This window comes from Camelina sativa, chromosome 3 (assembly GCF_030686135.1).
Source record: "Camelina sativa cultivar CO46 ecotype springtype chromosome 3, ASM3068613v1".
Classification (NCBI taxonomy): Eukaryota; Viridiplantae; Streptophyta; class Magnoliopsida; order Brassicales; family Brassicaceae; genus Camelina; species Camelina sativa.
The window spans coordinates 14986823-15004627 of NC_141882.1; the positions used below are offsets into that span (position 1 = coordinate 14986823).

The 17805-nt window shown below is 34.1% G+C and overlaps 3 protein-coding genes and 2 long non-coding RNA genes across 11 annotated transcripts; 2 read left to right on the plus strand and 3 right to left on the minus strand.

The window, feature by feature from the left end:
• Nucleotides 1-2976: 2976 nt before the first annotated feature.
• On the minus strand, nucleotides 2977-4687 carry LOC104777289 (uncharacterized). The gene is made up of 5 exons (XR_766246.3): nucleotides 4402-4687; nucleotides 3949-4007; nucleotides 3619-3729; nucleotides 3324-3450; nucleotides 2977-3177 (listed from the first exon to the last, which is right to left on the minus strand). It is a non-coding gene; the product is annotated as an uncharacterized LOC104777289 (long non-coding RNA).
• A 2951-nt stretch (nucleotides 4688-7638) lies between these two features.
• On the plus strand, nucleotides 7639-11239 carry LOC104779038 (granule-bound starch synthase 1, chloroplastic/amyloplastic). 5 transcript variants are annotated; one of them, XR_015592896.1, is made up of 13 exons: nucleotides 7639-7841; nucleotides 7954-8319; nucleotides 8427-8507; nucleotides 8641-8739; nucleotides 8831-8920; nucleotides 9043-9106; nucleotides 9198-9298; nucleotides 9459-9568; nucleotides 9669-9912; nucleotides 10016-10208; nucleotides 10287-10565; nucleotides 10696-10824; nucleotides 10904-11239. XR_015592896.1 is itself a non-coding variant. In XM_087505003.1 (13 exons), the coding sequence occupies exons 2-13, from the start codon at nucleotides 7993-7995 to the stop codon at nucleotides 11018-11020; spliced, it is 1818 nt and encodes a 605-aa protein (XP_087361129.1). In that variant the 5' UTR covers nucleotides 7639-7841; nucleotides 7954-7992; the 3' UTR covers nucleotides 11021-11239. The 5 variants fall into 5 exon arrangements, 3 of the variants coding, with proteins under 3 accessions (XP_087361129.1, XP_087361131.1, XP_087361137.1); XM_087505003.1 differs by having other exon boundaries at nucleotides 10016-10192; XM_087505005.1 differs by having other exon boundaries at nucleotides 7705-7846; nucleotides 10016-10192.
• Nucleotides 11240-11721: 482 nt separating this feature from the next.
• LOC104779039 (NAC domain-containing protein 13-like) lies at nucleotides 11722-14019 on the minus strand. The gene is made up of 3 exons (XM_087505060.1): nucleotides 13698-14019; nucleotides 12513-13490; nucleotides 11722-12337 (listed from the first exon to the last, which is right to left on the minus strand). Exons 1-3 carry the CDS (start codon nucleotides 13864-13866, stop codon nucleotides 11925-11927), a joined length of 1560 nt encoding a protein of 519 aa, XP_087361186.1. The 5' UTR covers nucleotides 13867-14019; the 3' UTR covers nucleotides 11722-11924.
• A 167-nt stretch (nucleotides 14020-14186) lies between these two features.
• On the plus strand, nucleotides 14187-15564 carry LOC104777290 (co-chaperone protein p23-1). Of its 2 annotated transcripts, none has more exons than XM_010501504.3 (6): nucleotides 14187-14325; nucleotides 14461-14647; nucleotides 14739-14892; nucleotides 14972-15012; nucleotides 15107-15146; nucleotides 15271-15564. In XM_010501504.3, exons 1-6 carry the CDS (start codon nucleotides 14321-14323, stop codon nucleotides 15390-15392), a joined length of 549 nt encoding a protein of 182 aa, XP_010499806.2. In that variant the 5' UTR covers nucleotides 14187-14320; the 3' UTR covers nucleotides 15393-15564. The 2 variants fall into 2 exon arrangements, with proteins under 2 accessions (XP_010499806.2, XP_010499807.2); XM_010501505.3 differs by having other exon boundaries at nucleotides 14219-14325; nucleotides 14464-14647.
• Nucleotides 15565-15941: 377 nt separating this feature from the next.
• LOC109132272 (uncharacterized) lies at nucleotides 15942-17366 on the minus strand. 2 transcript variants are annotated; one of them, XR_002037522.2, is made up of 3 exons: nucleotides 17029-17366; nucleotides 16715-16758; nucleotides 15942-16176 (listed from the first exon to the last, which is right to left on the minus strand). It is a non-coding gene; the product is annotated as an uncharacterized LOC109132272 (long non-coding RNA). The 2 variants fall into 2 exon arrangements; XR_002037521.2 differs by lacking the exon at nucleotides 16715-16758 and having other exon boundaries at nucleotides 15942-16179; nucleotides 17029-17362.
• Between the last annotated feature and the right edge of the window lie 439 nt (nucleotides 17367-17805).

Sequence of the window (17805 nt, forward strand, 5' to 3'; positions counted from 1 at the left end):
GACCTAGCGTTTTTAATTCCTGAATTTACAACACTTTTTAATTATGTTTCTGCATTGTTTTTAATTTAATATTTTGATTTAGCATAATTAAAAGATTAATAAGTATATTGTGTGATCTAGAGTCTCTGTTGAGTCGACCCCTAGAGTATTACAACTGCAAGGTTGTTAGTACCATTAGGGTATTACAATTTGAGCATTAGATTAAAGTCTTTGATTTAGCATGATATTTTGATTTAGCATGATATTTTGATTCACCATTAGATTAAAGTCTTTGATTTTGTCTAGATTTTTATTTTTCTGTTTTACTCACACGCTTTTGTTTCTTTTCTCTTGTGTGTTTCAGGTATATGCCTAAGCCCAACACCAGGAAAAATCAAACAGGTCCTACCTTGAATCTTACAAACCAAGAGTTAGGAAGACTAGAGCGTGACAACAAGAAAGCAGCCAAATCAACAAAGATGGTAAACCCAATTATATTGACACCGTTCTAGAACTCAAATCACGGTTGTAAAGCTAACCTACTCCCGCAACGTTAACTATCTATGCAATGAATTTACTAAACCCTAAACCGTCGTTTAGATCTACCAAACCAAGCAAGCAATAACAAGTTCAAGTTTGATTAGTTCACAAGGTGTCTTAACTTCAACTTTTGTTGGCTAAGGATCACCTTGCTCACCTATGTTCTTTTCAAGCAACTCAACAACACTTTCGGTGCCACGATGAATTAAACCTAAAATCGAAAACTATGTAGCTAATCTAGTTCAAGCATTAAGAACAATAATAGATGAAGAACAAAATAGATCAACCCCAAATCTAGAACACCATCGTTAGAGAATCATAAACCCCTTTGAATTCTGAAACCCAATAGGATAACTACTCAGACATGGAAATAAAAGAACAGCAAATCAATGATGAAGAAAACATAATTGAATTGCAAAATAAAGAAAAAGGGTTCAGAATTCTATTCCAAAATGTTGTTAAAGAGGATAAGAGATCTTCTCCCAAGCTTACAAGTACTCAAAAGCTGTGTAGAATAAAAGTTGTCTTTCTAGAGGTGGAGACTCGTGCTTAAATACTAAAATAAAACCCTAAAAGTCGGTTTAAAACAAAAAAGGAAAATTTGCTTCGGGTACGGGACAGTTCGATCTCGAATGAGGATCAGTCGATGCTTTTTCTGTGTTTGCTCCATCTGCTTGCTAGTCCGACCAGTCTTCACCAAATTTGCTCCAGATGTATATTTTCATTCCCAAAACACTCAATTTCCTTCCAAAGTAATCTAGAACCTGTACTGACTCGCAAAAGACTAAAAATACTCTAAAAGCACACTTTGAATCAATAAAAGACTCAAAACAAATGTAAAAACTATGGTTAAAACCTACAAAATAAAGACACATCAATTCCTCAGACTTGAATCTTTGCTTGTCCTCAAGCAAGAACAGACAAAAACTCAGGAACAAAGAAAATGTTTGAAAGTGGAAACTAACATATTCTTGGGAACCTCTTCTTTGCACTTATCAAATTAAGAACTACTTTTTGTACTCTGCCCATGATTAGGTTCAATACTCACTACTCTGAACTCCATAACTTTAAAGAACCTTCAATATCCCCATTGTTGTCTCTCTTCATCAGATTAATGAAAATGTGTGGTCTCGACGAGGGAATATCGATCACTGAACTTATTGACTCCTTCAACCTTTTAGTGCCCAATACTTCCTTCATATGCTCACTTTTCTCTCCCTTTTCTCACTTCCAAATGATCGATTTTTCCCTAATTTTCTAGGGTATCATTGTATTTTTTTTATCGATCCCTTGCTCTTTTATTTGGACAGGTTTCCATGAATTCCGAAGGATGCACGGGTTTACGCACAACCCTCGGTTCACTTAATTATTACCTATATCCTTTTCTTCTTCTTTTCTTTTCTCTCTTTTCTGTTCTTTTTTATGAGTATTGAAGGGAAGAGAGAAAGGAAATCATACTTTGTGAGGAATTGCAAGTCTTGTATTACTTAAGAGAGGAGTCTTGTTCGATGTATATCAAGTCCCAAGGCAAGAAGTTAAATCCGGTTAAGTCCTTTCAAAGCTAGAGACAACGCAGGATCAACTTAATGTTCTCGTCGGTCCATGAGTATAAAAAAGGTCAATTAAATTCTTCAATACACATCTCCTCACAATTAAAACCTAATGTGCACTCAACCATGATTTAGTGGTATTGTCGTAACATTTCAGGATCGAATCCACAGAGACGAAGAAATTTCACTTTGAAACTATGAAGATCAAATATAGCTAAGGCAAAAAGAGCAAGTTTGTGAATCAAGTAACTAATCGAAAACGGAAAGTAAATAAGTTGTTTTAAATCAAAAAGGTAAATATTGGGCGTAGGGAATCTATAGGGATTATAACCTTGGACTAGGTGACTAGATAGGGGAGCATTAGACACTGTTCTAGAACTCAAATCAAGGTTGTAAAGTTAACCTACTCCCGCAACGTTAACTATATATGCAATGAATTTACTAAACCCTAAACTGTCGTTTGGATCTACCAAACCAAGCAAGCAATAACAAGTTCAAGTTTGATTAGTTCACAAGGTGCCTTAACTTCAACTTTTGTTGGCTAAGGATCACCTTGTTCACTTATGTACTTTTCAAGCAACTCAACAACACTTTCGGTGCCACGATGAATTAAACCTAAAATCGGAAACTAGGTAGCTAATCTAGTTTAAGCATTAAGAACAACAATAGACAAGAACAAAATAGATCAAATCCAAATTTAGAACACCATCGTTAGAGAATCATAAACCTCTTTGAAACCCAAAACCCAACAGGATGACTACTCAGACATGGAAATAAAAGAACAGCAAATCAATGATGAAGAAAACATAATTGAATTGCAAAATAAAGAAAAAGGGTTCAGAATTCTTCTCCAAAGTGTTAAAGAGTATTAGAGATCTTCTCCCACGCTTATAAGTACTCTTAATTATATAGAAATTCAATTTGGGTAAAACATATTATGTAGTTTTGGCGTGGCCATGCACTAGTAAAATTGTGTTGTATAGTTACAAAAAAATGTGTAGTATAAACCATCAGAAGAATCATTTTAAAAGTTTAAGAATGGAAAGAGTTGTTTACTTATTTCCAAGACTTTGGTGTCATTCCGAAAGAAAGTCTTTACCCATTTCACCTGAAAAAAAAAAATCAGAAGTATCATAGTAGAGACAAGAAAGGTAATCATAAAATACAGACCCTAGAAGTATAAATCGCAGCATAGGTTGGAATCATAAGGTATTCATATTCCAAACCAATGATAGCAAAGTAAAAGAGCAATACCCTAATTACAAAGTTGTGTCTGAATTGGTCTTCTCGATGCTGCAGTTAATGTCATCCAAGCGAAGGAACCATGGTTTAGGAGAGCAACCATGGCCATGTAAAGGAACATTGGTTTCAACTCTGCTCTCTGTTCATGCAAAGTAAATATTATGGCTGGCCATGTAGAGGGAACATTTGTTTTAATAAGGTTTAGAATCATGTGACCATATAAGCTAATAAGGTTCAGAATCAGAATCATGTGACCACATTTGGTTATCTTCAGTTTGGAATCTAAAAAGGAAAACCTAGTGTTCACCTTGAGGCGTGATTCTTCAAGGTTGGTTAGTCAACAACTGTTCTTGAAATAATAATAAAAAAAAAGCTCTTTGAAGATCAGAATAGTCAAGCCCTTATTCTCTGAAGTTGTCTACAAAACCAAACAATATTGCAAATAAAAAGTAATAAGTTGCTCTGAAGTTATTCTTTTGCAATAACTTAGTATAATAAGTAATAACAAAGCCCCACTTAGTCTAATAAGTAATAACCTGCAAAATGTCAAACAAAAGTAACTCACACGAACATAAGTAAAATCATATGAATATAAAAATTCTCTTCCAATGGCTGTTTTAAACAAGGGTTCACCAACCTTATCTCCACAGAGGAAGCGACTTAGACTCATCGCCCAAATCATGCAATCGCTGTGCACTAAAACAAGAAAACAAATTACAAGCTTAAGAATTTAAATAGATGTCATGATAGAAATAGACATATCATATTGTTCATCCAATATCATAGATACCATATTCAATATATCTACCTTTCTAGAAAAGCATATAATAAACATAATTATTGAACAATCAAAATCTTGACTCATCTGCTGCAAAATAAAATCGAGTGAGTTTAAAAGTTTCAGCAAGTAGTTAATGCCCTGATCATGAACTTACTGGTTTACAAGCAATCAAAATTCTACTTTGAAATTGAATCCGAACTATACCCATCACAGAGAGGCTCAATTAGACTCGAGATTCAATCGTTCATCTAAACACAAAAGGAACAAATCGCAGAGAAGAAGAAGAAAAAAAAATAGATAAATACGAACCTGAAGCTTAAGTAGTTGAAAGATTTAAGAGCAAAACTAGAAGATTTTAATGTTAAGGTAGCTTGAGATCTCGCAAACTCGGATCTGGGTAGAGAGATAATAAGAGAATGAAGCAAATAAAAATTGAGTTAGAAAGACACTTAATCGATAGATGCTATCTACTTATTCGCCAAGATATGACATCGGAATTGAAGCGAAAGGAGGTCGGCGACGAGCTTGACGGTAGAGTCGGAAAAACCTAGATTTCAATTTGGGGAAAACATTTTTTCTTTCTAATGTTCTGTTTGTTGTCGTGAAAGAAAGGATAACTGGATAAGGTGTTTTTTTTTTTTTTTTTTTGCTGTAGACTTATATTATTTTGGTTTTATTGGTAAAAATGAAGAAAAAAAAACAATTGATCCAATTAACTTGTAAATATTTTTGCTATGTTTTTTTTGAGGCAAGTTGTCACTGTAGTTACAACTACTTTGTAGTAAATTGTTAATATTTTATTTTTGAAAAATATACATTATTTGAATAATTTTTTTACTACAATTTGTTACCTTTTATGTTGTGTGCAACAATGTTACAACATTTTGTGTCTCCAAATTTGTAACAATTTTGCTATAATTTATGTTTGTTACTATTTTTCATTATATTGCTACGCATAGTAACCAATTAGCTACAATATCTATTAACTAAAATTTCGTCACTAATTTGTAACTATTCGTAGTTAATATTTGTTATTATTTTTTTTTGTAGCAAAAAAATGTAGCTATATAATTAATATTTACTAGTGATGTCTACACATACACTTTGCAAGGCAGCTTATATATATATATATATATATAAGATTAACGTTTCTCTTTTCTCCTTACTCCTCATCAATATCCACCTAAGCAATGCTATATATATTTTTTTGCATTAAAAAAATTATTTAAAATATTTACTCCTTGCATACTTATTAAAAATAATTAATAATAGTAAAAATAAAATAAAAATAATGAATTAAGTAAAATTAATCATGAATTAAGTAAAATAATTAAATATTACAAAATTGCTTCTCAATTACTTGGTCAAGCAGCTCTTGTTTCAGTACCGGAATCATTAACATTATCCATAAGAGAAAACTCTGGATTTTGACCAAATACATCAACCACCGACTAATCTTTGAAACTTATAATGCTACTAACTGTAGAATTACTTTTGGAACCTCCATTAGTGTCTCTATCCTTGATTAATTTACCGGGCTTTATATATTTTGATTCCATTTCATTGCATCTGATAGCTTCCATTGAAGAACTCGCACGAATAAAAGACCCACTATAGATCGGCAAAATTATATCAGAAAAAAAAAACAAAGATTAAAGCTTTTGATATAAACATGTAAATTTTATGTAGATATAATGTTATTTTCTTAATTGGTTGTTCCTATTACGTTTCAAAAATAATAATTCTTTTGTCATAACTTATGTTATTTTCTTTAGATTTGTTATTCACTATTTCTTGATTAATAATAATATACATGCTTAATGAATTATTTTTTGTTTATACATGTCAAAATCTAACTGAAAAAACACATATAATATAATTAGCGTACAATGAAAAATATATTAGTTTTGTCAATTTTCATATTTGATTGAGGAAATTGTTTTTTTAGATATAAGCATGTAAATTTTATGTAGATTTAATGTTATTATATAAATTAGCTGTTTTAAAAAATAATATTTTTTATGTTATTATCTTAATTAGCTGTTTTATAAAATAATATTTTTTTAACACATGTCAATATCTCATCAGTATATTCGAAACGTGTTATGTTCATGTTAATAGCTAAATTTGAAAACTCAATTTTATATAATAAGATATATTTTGTGTACTCTATGATTAATGTTTAGAGCATTACTCTCCGGTGATATATATCAGTAATTTCATTATTAAACTTTTATTTATTTGTAGCTCATCAAATCTAAACTCTTCAAACACACTCACAAAAAATATATATATACAAACATATAATAATTAAGAAGAAAAAAAAACATGACAAAATTCTACACCGTGAATTTTAATCAAATGGGGCCAAGAAACGTTGTGGTTCATGATATTTATATATATATATATATATATATACATTTTTTAGACAATTATGAAATAAATTTTGAAGTTCACACCTATTTGCAACTATGCCATTGTATTTTTAAAAATGAAAAATAAAAACAAAATATTATAAAACCAACGATTTGTATGAGATTTGGTATATTCCTTTCTCACAAATCTCTAACTTCCCTATTTTTGGAAACAACCTAACAACTAACTAATAAATATTCTCTAAACAAATAATTATTTTCCAAAATAACAAATAACAAATATTTTTGTGCAATAATATTTTTTCGAAATGATTTTTCCAAAAAAACCATGGTCTTAAACACTATTAATCACCATAAATTTGATTTTAATCATATTTCATTGTATTTTTTACCATGGTTTAAGACCATGCACAAAATCATGGTCGTAAAACAAATTTGATTTTAATCATAGTTCATTGTATTTTTGAAAGTACACATATTTATTGTTCTTTCAAAGTCAATCCATATAATTATATTAACAAGTACTGTTAATTATTGTAAAAACACCAAAACAAAATATATATATAAGTGCATCGATATTACAAAACAAAGAAATTTACCAATGGGGTAAATTTTGCAAATACAACATATTATATATAATATTCTAATATTTATATTAACTAACTTAAAAAACCTTATTATATTTAGTATACTAACCTATTTAAATGATTTATGAAAACGAATGGATCCGTGGTGTAACACGGGATAAATACTAGTATGACGACAAAAGCAAACAAAAGCGAAGGGAAGTGACCCCCCAATTAGAGAGAGAGTCTCATATGTATGTTTTTTCACAAATCTCAGTCGTCGATACTTTTAGCCTCTCCCCAACCAAAACGTACGCACCAATGTTTGGGGAGAGGCTAAAAGTATCGACGGCTGAGATTTGTGAAAAAACATACATATGGAACTGAGAGATGAGGTAACAATGTCTTTTGTTCCCTTTAATTAACCACGTGTGGTTATATTTTAATCCTACTTAATATTTCTGTCATTAGAGTTAACAGTCGTTATGTCTTAAGTATGGATCTACCGTTATTAATTAAATGAAGGTTTTTAAAGACAACGAAAATTAAATCAAATATTTTTTAGGAAATTTAATAACTAGAGAAATTAAACGGCCAAAAAAATTAGATGCATATTTTTCGGGTGTTTTTCCCAAACAACTTTTAGCCTCTCTCATCATGTGATGGAAATCGCCCACTCAACTACTATATTTACGCCACGTGTCACTACAACTTCCGACCATTCATTCATTCTTTCTCCTCAGTCCTCTCAGCACTCTTCACTGCTTTTCTCATTTCCTCCTCCATTAGCTTCGGCGCCGTGAAATCTGTGAGGTTTTTTTTTGTCAAAGAATCATCGGAAAGTTCGAACTTTTCTACTCAAAGTCAAAGTATCGATTTTTTTTAATTATTTTGTGTGTGTGTGTGTTGAACTAATCCAGGCAAAAAAAAAAAAAAAAAGGGTCTCCTCTAACCTAACGATGGCAACTGTGACTGCTTCTTCTCACTTTGTGTCAAGGACTTTACTTTACAACAACCATGGAGTTTCTCCGGGCTCTGATCTGTCTCAGATAACCTTGAAAGGTCAATCCATGACTCACTGTGGGTTAAGAAGGTCTTCCAACATGGTTCACAGGAGATCATCTCAAGTTTCCGCTGCTAACAAGAAGGCTCCTAAAGTTAAACCTGCCGGTAAGATTGTGTGTGAGAAAGGGATGTCTGTGGTTTTTATTGGAGCTGAGGTTGGTCCATGGAGCAAGACTGGTGGCCTCGGTGATGTCCTCGGTGGTCTGCCTCCAGCTCTGGCTGTAAGTTCATGTATACACACATTGAATTAGCTTGATTTTTGACATGTCTTGAGGTCTTTATTGAACGTAATGTGTTCTGTTTTTTTTTTTTTTTTTTTTTTTGTTAGGCTAGAGGCCACCGTGTGATGACGATTTGCCCTCGATATGACCAATATAAAGATGCTTGGGACACTTGTGTTGTGGTTCAGGTAGTTTTCTCTCCTCTTTTGCTCTGTATGTGTATTTTATATATATATATATATATAGGATTATGCTTCAGTTCTTACAAATGATGCATTAATTAAGGAGGCCATATCTCTTTGTAATGTTATTCTGATGCAGATCCAAATTGGGGATAAAGTTGAGGATGTCCGTTTCTTTCATTGCTACAAACGTGGAGTTGATCGTGTCTTTGTTGATCATCCAATCTTTCTTGCTAAGGTTTGTTTGTTATATATATATATATATATTGGTTAACTAATCAATCACAAGGTGTATTGTACTTTGGGTGAGCTCATAAGGAATAATGCAGGTTTTGGGCAAAACAGGATCCAAAATCTATGGTCCTATAACTGGAGTAGACTACAATGACAACCAACTACGGTTCAGTCTCTTGTGTCAGGTAAAACTCTTTTTCTTTTTACTTCTCTAGTTGTTGAACTCTCACGGTTGTGTTGTGTTGTGTTCTGAGTCATTTGATTGGAACATGTAGCTAAGCAATAATAACATGATTTACCTTGGTAGGCTGCTCTTGAGGCACCACAGGTTCTGAACCTGAACAGCAGCAAGTATTTCTCTGGACCATATGGTGAGAAAGTAATTTCCCAAAATATATCTGAGTATAAAATCTTCAGTTTTCTGAAAAGTTTCAAAAGTTCGTATCTGTCTGATGTTTGTAGGTGAAGATGTGGTCTTTGTTGCCAATGACTGGCACACAGCTCTTCTTCCATGTTACCTCAAATCTAAGTATCAATCTCGTGGAGTCTACATGAATGCAAAGGTAGGTATAAATAGAAATAGCAGTGTTCCTTCATCATGTTATTTAGCTATCCAGTTTTAAAGGAGAAAGATTTTAACAAACCTTGAACTGCGACTCTAGCTTTCATACTTATTTACCAACGATATATCAAAAATGCCATCGGTTGGTGTTTATTGTCTAGGTTGTCTTCTGCATTCACAACATAGCCTACCAGGGAAGATTTGCCTTTGATGACTACTCTCTTCTCAATTTGCCCACCAGTTTTAAAAGTTCGTTCGACTTCATTGACGGGTACTGATGTCTACGAAAGCTTTCTCAGAACAACACAGATCACTACACCATTCCGTTTTACATATGTTTTCAGTTACATAAACTTATGTTCCATATTCAGGTATGAAAAGCCGGTAAAAGGACGGAAAATTAACTGGATGAAGGCTGCAATTCTGGAAGCGGACCGTGTCTTGACAGTTAGTCCATACTACGCTCAAGAACTCATCTCTGGAATTGATCGAGGCGTGGAACTCCATACATACCTTCGAACGAAAACAGTTTCCGGGATTATCAACGGAATGGATGTTCAAGAATGGAACCCTTCCACTGACAAGTACATAGATATCAAATATGATATTACCACTGTAAGATTTTTATTTTTATCTCATAGATCAGTGCATTTGGAAATGAACAAGTAGGCGGGAAATGGTTACCGATCTTGTTACATGTATTTTCTTGTTTTTACAGGTTACTGATGCTAAGCCATTGATCAAAGAAGCTCTTCAGGCTGCTGTTGGACTTCCTGTGGACAGGGAAGTCCCTGTTATCGGTTTCATAGGGAGGTTAGAGGAACAGAAGGGCTCTGATATTCTAGTGGAAGCTATTTCCAAGTTCATGGGGCTTAACGTTCAGATGGTTATCCTTGTGAGTACATAAAGCGGTGGGACTTGTTGTGATCATAAATAACCACTTTACGATCACAAACTTGTTGAATCTTACCTGAATTTTTTTTCAACAGGGAACCGGTAAGAAGAAGATGGAGGCTCAGATTCTGGAACTGGAAGAGAAATTCCCAGGGAAGGCAGTTGGAGTGGCGAAATTCAACGTGCCGTTGGCTCATATGATCACTGCTGGAGCTGACTTCATCATTGTCCCCAGCAGGTTTGAGCCGTGTGGTCTCATTCAGCTGCACGCTATGAGATATGGAACCGTCCCTATTGTCGCATCTACTGGTGGGCTTGTGGACACTGTTAAAGATGGCTACACAGGTTTCCACATTGGAAGATTCAACGTCAAGGTAACTCAAAAAAAAAATAAAAATAAAAAAATCACCGGCTTTCCCGCTATTTCTATAACAGAGTTTCTGATAGGTACATTACAACAGATTAATATTCTAAAATTGAGTTACGAATTTGCTTTGTTTACAGTGTGAAGTTGTGGATCCGGAAGATGTGATTGCAACAGCAAAGGCTGTGACGAGAGCCGTTGCAGTGTATGGAACATCCGCAATGAAAGAGATGGTTAAGAACTGCATGGACCAAGACTTCTCCTGGAAGGTTAGTGTTTCAATTCATTCTAAAGTTTGAAACAACTTTGGTTGTTGTTGGAATCAATCTTGACTTTGATGTGATGCAGGGACCTGCGAGATTGTGGGAGAAGGTACTATTGTCCCTAAATGTGGCCGGAAGTGAAGCTGGAATCGAGGGTGAAGAGATAGCTCCTCTGGCGAAGGAGAACGTAGCGACGCCTTGAGAATGTGCTTTTTGTTTGTGTCGTAAAGTGGTAGAAGAATGCGTTGGGAAGTTAGGAGTAGGGAAGGTCGAGGAGAAGTAATGTACTACTGTATATGGGAAATGTTAGAGTCTATTATGATGATAAAAATTTCGTGAACCTATCAAGTTCTCATTGTGGTATTAGAAACTACCAATTTTGGCAAATTCATCAAAACTTATCGAAGCTTGTTTACCAAAATCTAGCATAAAAATGTGTCTATCAAATGAGTGGTAAAAGTGTATTTTTAAAAATAAATGCCCTGTTTTAAAAAAAAAGAAAAAAAAAAAAAAAAAAAGAATAGGATAAGTATAGAACAAATACGAAGGAATATTATCAAGATGACTAACGTCAAAGTTCAGTTTCTATAATCACTGACCAGGAAAAGCAGAGCGACCAGTTGCTTGTTTCTTAATTATTTCACAGAGAATTTTGTTTTGCCAATTTTTTTTTTATGTCTGTAATTAAGCAATTCAGGCCGTCCTCATATTTGTTTCTAACATTTCAAGCGTATGGATGATAATGTGTAAGGTAAGGGTTTGAAATTGAAATACTACTTACTTTCATAGTAAAATATTAAATTTCCTTAAATCCCCAAACACCACTAGAAAAGCAAATTAAATTTCTAGAGATCATAATCAAATGGCTAAGATTCAATTTCATGATTCTAGTAACAAGTCTTGTTTGATTTAAAACCAGAAAAATTAACCATTAAAGTTACTTTTTAACAATACGAGATAAAAACTGATACTAAAACAGCAGGCTTACGAATCTAACAGTCTTAAGAGAATAATTACAATGACTTGACCCGGTAATGTCTCACTCTCACACAAATAACCGAGCCTTTCTTTCCCTTGACCTTCAAACCTCTTGGAATTTTGGGTTCTCACCACAACAAAGACCTCCCTGAAACTCCCATTGTTCCTATGATCACCCAAAATAAAGCACATAGTGCCCCAATGATTGATAAGCAGAAGAACCCCTTGTTCTTATTCTTCTTGTCATTGTTTCCTCCAGACTTCTTCCTCCTCACAGCTGAATCACTAGCTGTGACAACAACATTATTATTTTTACCTGTGCTTTTAGAAGCAAACCTGAAAAGACCACCACTGCTTGACATTCTGACAAGGTTCACTTTAACAAATGCATTCTCTGAAGCATATGCTGGCTTTGCAGGAACCGATTCCAGGAAAGTCCATAGACTAGAAGCAAACTGACTTGACTCGCCTTTTGTTGCTTCATCTTCGTTAGTTATACTTGTACCAGAAGGAAGAGGGTTTATGAATTCAGATGGAACACCTGTCAAGGGAATATGATTAGGAAAAATTGGCCTACATATATAATATACTTGCGATCGTCAGAAGAGCTCTTTAAGCTGGCTTTATTATATACCCCCATCCAGTGCCTTTGTCCACAATAAGATAAGATTTTAGTATGCAAGCGAAACAGAGGTATTTATTTAGGAATCTGTTACCTGTACCAGGCGCCTCAATAAACCGGACAGCGGTGAGTCTGTCATTGTTTAGCTCCTGCATCAAGGATGATCCATTGTTTATCTGTCTGGTATAGCTGTTACGGAGTGGCCAGTTGCTAGCTTGTTTCTTCCTTGTTTGCTGCTGGAACTGGTAAATATTAGTCTGGTCAATCACCAGAGAAGTATTACTTTGTTCAACCCCGTTTCCGAAATGACCACTGACAGGACCTGACTGAAGATTTGTCGCACCAAAATCACGAAAATATGAATCAGCATCAACGAAATCATTATCATTCAGGACACCGGAGTTCTTCTTCATGGCTTCCAGAGAAGTTGGTTCAGGTTCAGGTAGCAAAAGATCATCGATTTCCAAATACATATCTTCTTCCAAATTCACATGAGAGTCCAGTCCGGAAACCCCATTCAGCTGCATGGTTGGACCAGGCTGATCGCTAACCTGTCTCATCAGCTCTTCAATATCATTATCATCCAACTCAGATTGGCTAATCCCCTTAGCCCATAAGTTATTATTATCAACATCAGCTGAAACAATAAGCTGATTTCCAGGAACATCTACAGGCTCATCAACATCATCACCCTCTTCAACCCATTCTTCTTCAATAAAAGGAGCTCCATATTGCTCACCATTCTTAGGACCAGACCCACTTTTCTTATATATCTTGTACAGAACATAAGCATCCTTAACATCTCCGCCACCGCACCTCTTGAGTTCCTCTTCGTGCAATGTGTACTCGTGCATGACCCAATTAGTCCTCTCACCATTAGGTGCCCTGCCTCTATGGAAAACAAGCGTCTTCTTCTCTCCAACCGGTCGAGAATCACACTTGATGACCCTATCTTTCCCTGTTGCTTTCCAATAGCCACGTTCAGTAGCTCTACTTGACCTACTCCCATGTTTCCTATCCCTCAAACTGAAAAAGAACCATTGACGATCCCTAGTCTTATATAACGCTCTCTCTACAAAACAAAAAAGATTCCATTTTTCGAGTCAGAAGCTTCAAAAAAATCAAACCTTTCAAGCCATCGACCATATATATATATAAGATCCTTGAACTATGAACTAATCGAAGACAGAGCAAACCAACACAGTTTTTTAATTTTCATGAAAAGGAAGTGAATTTGAAAGAATTGAAGAAAGGAGAAGACTGAAAATGAAAAGGGTACCAGGCAATTCCTCAGGATCAAACTTGTAGACATCAGTCTCTCCGATTGCTTCGACTCTGAGTTTTTTCCGGCGGATCTTTCTCTTGAGATAATACACTACAAGCTCCTCATCCGTCGGATGAAACCTAAAACCTGGAGCTAAACCTCCGTTCTCAGCCGTCAAATCCATCACTTCGTCTCTCCCTCTTCCTATTACAGAGAATTAAACAAAAAAACAAAAAACCCTAAAAAGTTCAGATTTTTTTTGTACCAAATGAAAGAAGAAGAAAGAAGAAGAGACGTATTTTTTTTGTTAAGTTTTTCATTTAATTTAATTGGGGCTTTTTTGCGTGGAGAGGAAGGTTTGGATTTTGTGAAACGACACGTCGGATAAGTGTCTGATCGCAGAAAGCGTGAGATTCACGCGCTTTTAATACCAATATGGGCCTATCAAAACTGGGCCTTTCTTTTCCTTCTGTAAATGCGCAATAGATTTTGCATTTTGTTTCTGCAATTAATTGACTAGAACACAACAGAAGTGTCTAGAGAGAGCTTTCTTTGGTCTGTATATATTTTTTTATACAACACATTTGTATTCTCCAGAAAAATTTGTAAAGTTTTGTACTCTGTTTCTCTGTTGACAAATGAGGTATCTTTTTTATATCTTTTGTGATTAATTTTGCTGCTACGAAATTGCACTATTTTGATCATGAAGTCGTTTTGATTTGTAAATGAGTTTGGTGAGTTTTTTTTTTTGGTTTTGATATGCTTTCGAAATTTTCAGTAGACATCCAACGGTGAAGTGGGCGCAAAGATCTGATAAGGTTTACATAACCGTGGAATTGCCGGATGCTGAAGATGTTAAGGTGAAGCTTGAGCCTCACGGCAAGTTCTTTTTCTCTGCTACGAGTGAACCTACCAAGACACCATACGAGGTGGACATTTATCTGTTTGAAAGTGTTGATGTGAATGTAAGTACAAAGATCGAATTTGTTTGTTTGTATGTGTTCTTGTATTCAGTTTTGGATCTTTTGGAGATTGTGATTTTGGGATGATTGGTAGGAGAGCAAGGCGAGTGTAAGCTCGAGGTGTATATGTTACATGGTGAAGAAAGCTGAGAGCAAATGGTGGGACAGATTGATTAAGCAAGAAGGGAAAACTCCAGTGTACTTGAAAGTTGATTGGGATAAATGGGTTGATGAAGATGAAGATAAAGGTATAAGAATGCTTACTTAACCCTTAAAGAGCTTAATTGTACTTGTCTTAACTAAGCTGACTCTTTAATTATTTGCCAGGAGGAGCTGATGATATGGACTTTGGAGATTTTGATTTCAATGTAAGGCCAATGATATTGCATGAAAGATTAACCATTAATTTCTTCCATTTATCGATAAGGAAACTAATGTATTGTCGTTTTATTTATTTTTTAGAGTCTCAACATGGGAGACACTGATGGCATTGGAAATGGAGGTAAGGATTTGGACGTGTATCGGATCTTAGTTTAATGCTGTTTTGAAAAATTGAAGAAGTTTTTGTATTAATTAAGTACATTTGAGGATTAGGTTTGGTTTAGTGATGAGATGTTTTATTACAGAAGGTGGTAGTGATATGGAGGAGGAGACTACAGAAGAGTCAAAGGTAGGGGAGAAGATTGAAGAAGAAGAAGAAAATGCAGAGAAAGATAAAGAAGCTGCATCAGAAGTGAAGAAGAATTAAGTTTGATCATCTTATGTTAAGATTTTCCTAATGATCTCTATAAACTTGATATGGTATATGTGACTTTCAGATATATTGATGTAATGGTGTGAAGGATGATGTGGGAGATTGGAGATTTGGAGATTGGAGTTAATTTCAGATATATTAAGAAGTTTGGGTTTGTTAATTAAAAGTTTCTCCCTAATGGTGAGTTTTTGTTTTGAGTCTCTTAATTTATTTATTTTTTTGAAAATAAAAAAAAATTAAATAAGAATATGAAATTATTGCATTTGATATCTATGTTTCTAAGATTATTGTATTTCATAACATAGGAAACATTAAAACATAATAAAAGAGATGTAAAATTCATAAAAAAAAAAAAAATGCTTAATTGTATTCTCCAAATTTTGCCCAAATATTTTCAACCAAACCAAATTGGTTTGGGTGGTTGTTAATGTTGAACATGTGGAGTAAGAAGAGATTGTCAAACTTGATTCGAAATTTGGTCACAAAGTTGATTTAAGCATTCATCAATGGTGTCATCAAAATTATTGTGTGAAGAAGATGCCATTTTAGAAGAAAAGTGAAATAAAAGATATAGAGTGTTTGATAAGACAGAAAGTGAATTGGACAACAAGTGAAATAAAAGATATATGAGAGTGCTTACAATCAAGAGTAGCCGATTCTAGTTTGCTACATATACAAGTTTATTGAACAACAATTGTGAAAAGAAAAACACAAAACGTGTTCACGGGAAGGAAAAACACAAAGCACAGAAGGTTCAATGTAAGAGCAGAACGTAAACCTGCTGAGGGATAAGCAAACAACACATGAGATAAAAATTAAAAACAGAACAGAACCATGTTATAAGAATAGAACCACGTTATAAGAACAGAGCCATGTTATAAGAACAAAACCATATTATAAAACGATTCACTAAACCATTCACAATAAGTGTTTAACTATTACAACTACCTACCTAGCATTTGTGTTTAAGTGTCACAAACGAAACTATCAACGACAACAACAAAGCAAGACTTCAAGTTAAAATTCTCACATTAGCCAAGTTGAAAGACAACACAACACAACACAACACCTAAAATTCTCACAACACAACACCTGATTAGCCAAGTTGAAAGACATCACAACACAACACAACACAACACAACACAACACAACACAACACAACACAACACAACACCTAAAATTCTCACAACACAACAAGAACACAACACCTAAAATTCTCACAACACAGCAAGAAGAAAGACATCAAATCAACAACATCTCCAACAAATCTTTATGTGAATAACTCAAACATTGATTGTAAAAAGAGACACACTAACCCGTTTCTCTCTTGCTTTATAAACATGGCCAAAATTTCATAGAGCTGAAGCCGATTACAAACACCAAACCACATACACAAGATCAACAAACAAAAGAGAAGCCAATTACATAACATAGGGAGCTGAAGCCGATTACATAATAGAACAAACTAAACCCAATTAAGGAACCTAATACAAACACCAAAACGATTACATAATAGAGCTGAAGCCACAATCATATAGCAAGAACCCTAAAATTTCGAACAACCAACCCTAAACCCAAATTTACCAACAAAATCCAAAGAAATTTACCAACAAAATCCAAAGAAATTTACCTAAAATTTCGCCTCCCCAGATTAAATCCTCTCCGATTCGGATCTCCTCCGACCCAATCGCCTTTGATTCCATAGCATAAACAGGACATTCTCCTTCCTTTTATCAATAGACTTTGATCGAGAGAGAAACTGCGAGAGAGAGACTGAGAGAGAGAGATGAAACAAAGAAAAAAATGGGTTCTGTCGAAACAATTTTTTTTCTTTCTTCTATTTTTTGTTCAGCCAATGAGCACTTGACACATACCGCCTTTTAGCCCATAAACGAGTCTCTAATATAAGAGGCTCTCTTGCAATTTTTTGTTTAATTTGATGTTTTTTTTCTTGGCACTAAAACACCCCTTAGAACTCTGAGTTGGGGATAAACTTATAAGGAGTATCTTAAACACTGTTTGATTTTTTTTATAAATTAATTGTGGATTGTTTTGAATATAAGAACTCATGATCTCTTCGTTAAAATTTTTTCCTTCAGTAGTAGGTTCTAATTTTGGGTATCTTATTTTTGAAATATTGTTTTTAAAATTTAAAAATTTTAAATATAATAGAAGTTGTATAAATGTGTAAACATTTAAAATTTTATAAAAATTGAAAATATTACATTTAATTAATTTTTAAACATATAACTGATGCTTCTTGTTCTAATGGTATTCTTCTGATGATGAGAGTAACTCAGACGAAAAAGAAAACTTCTTAGTCACAAGTTCAAATGTGATGGATAAGAAGCCAAAAACATGATATTGTTTGTAATGTAATGAAGATGAATATCGCCAATCTAATGCG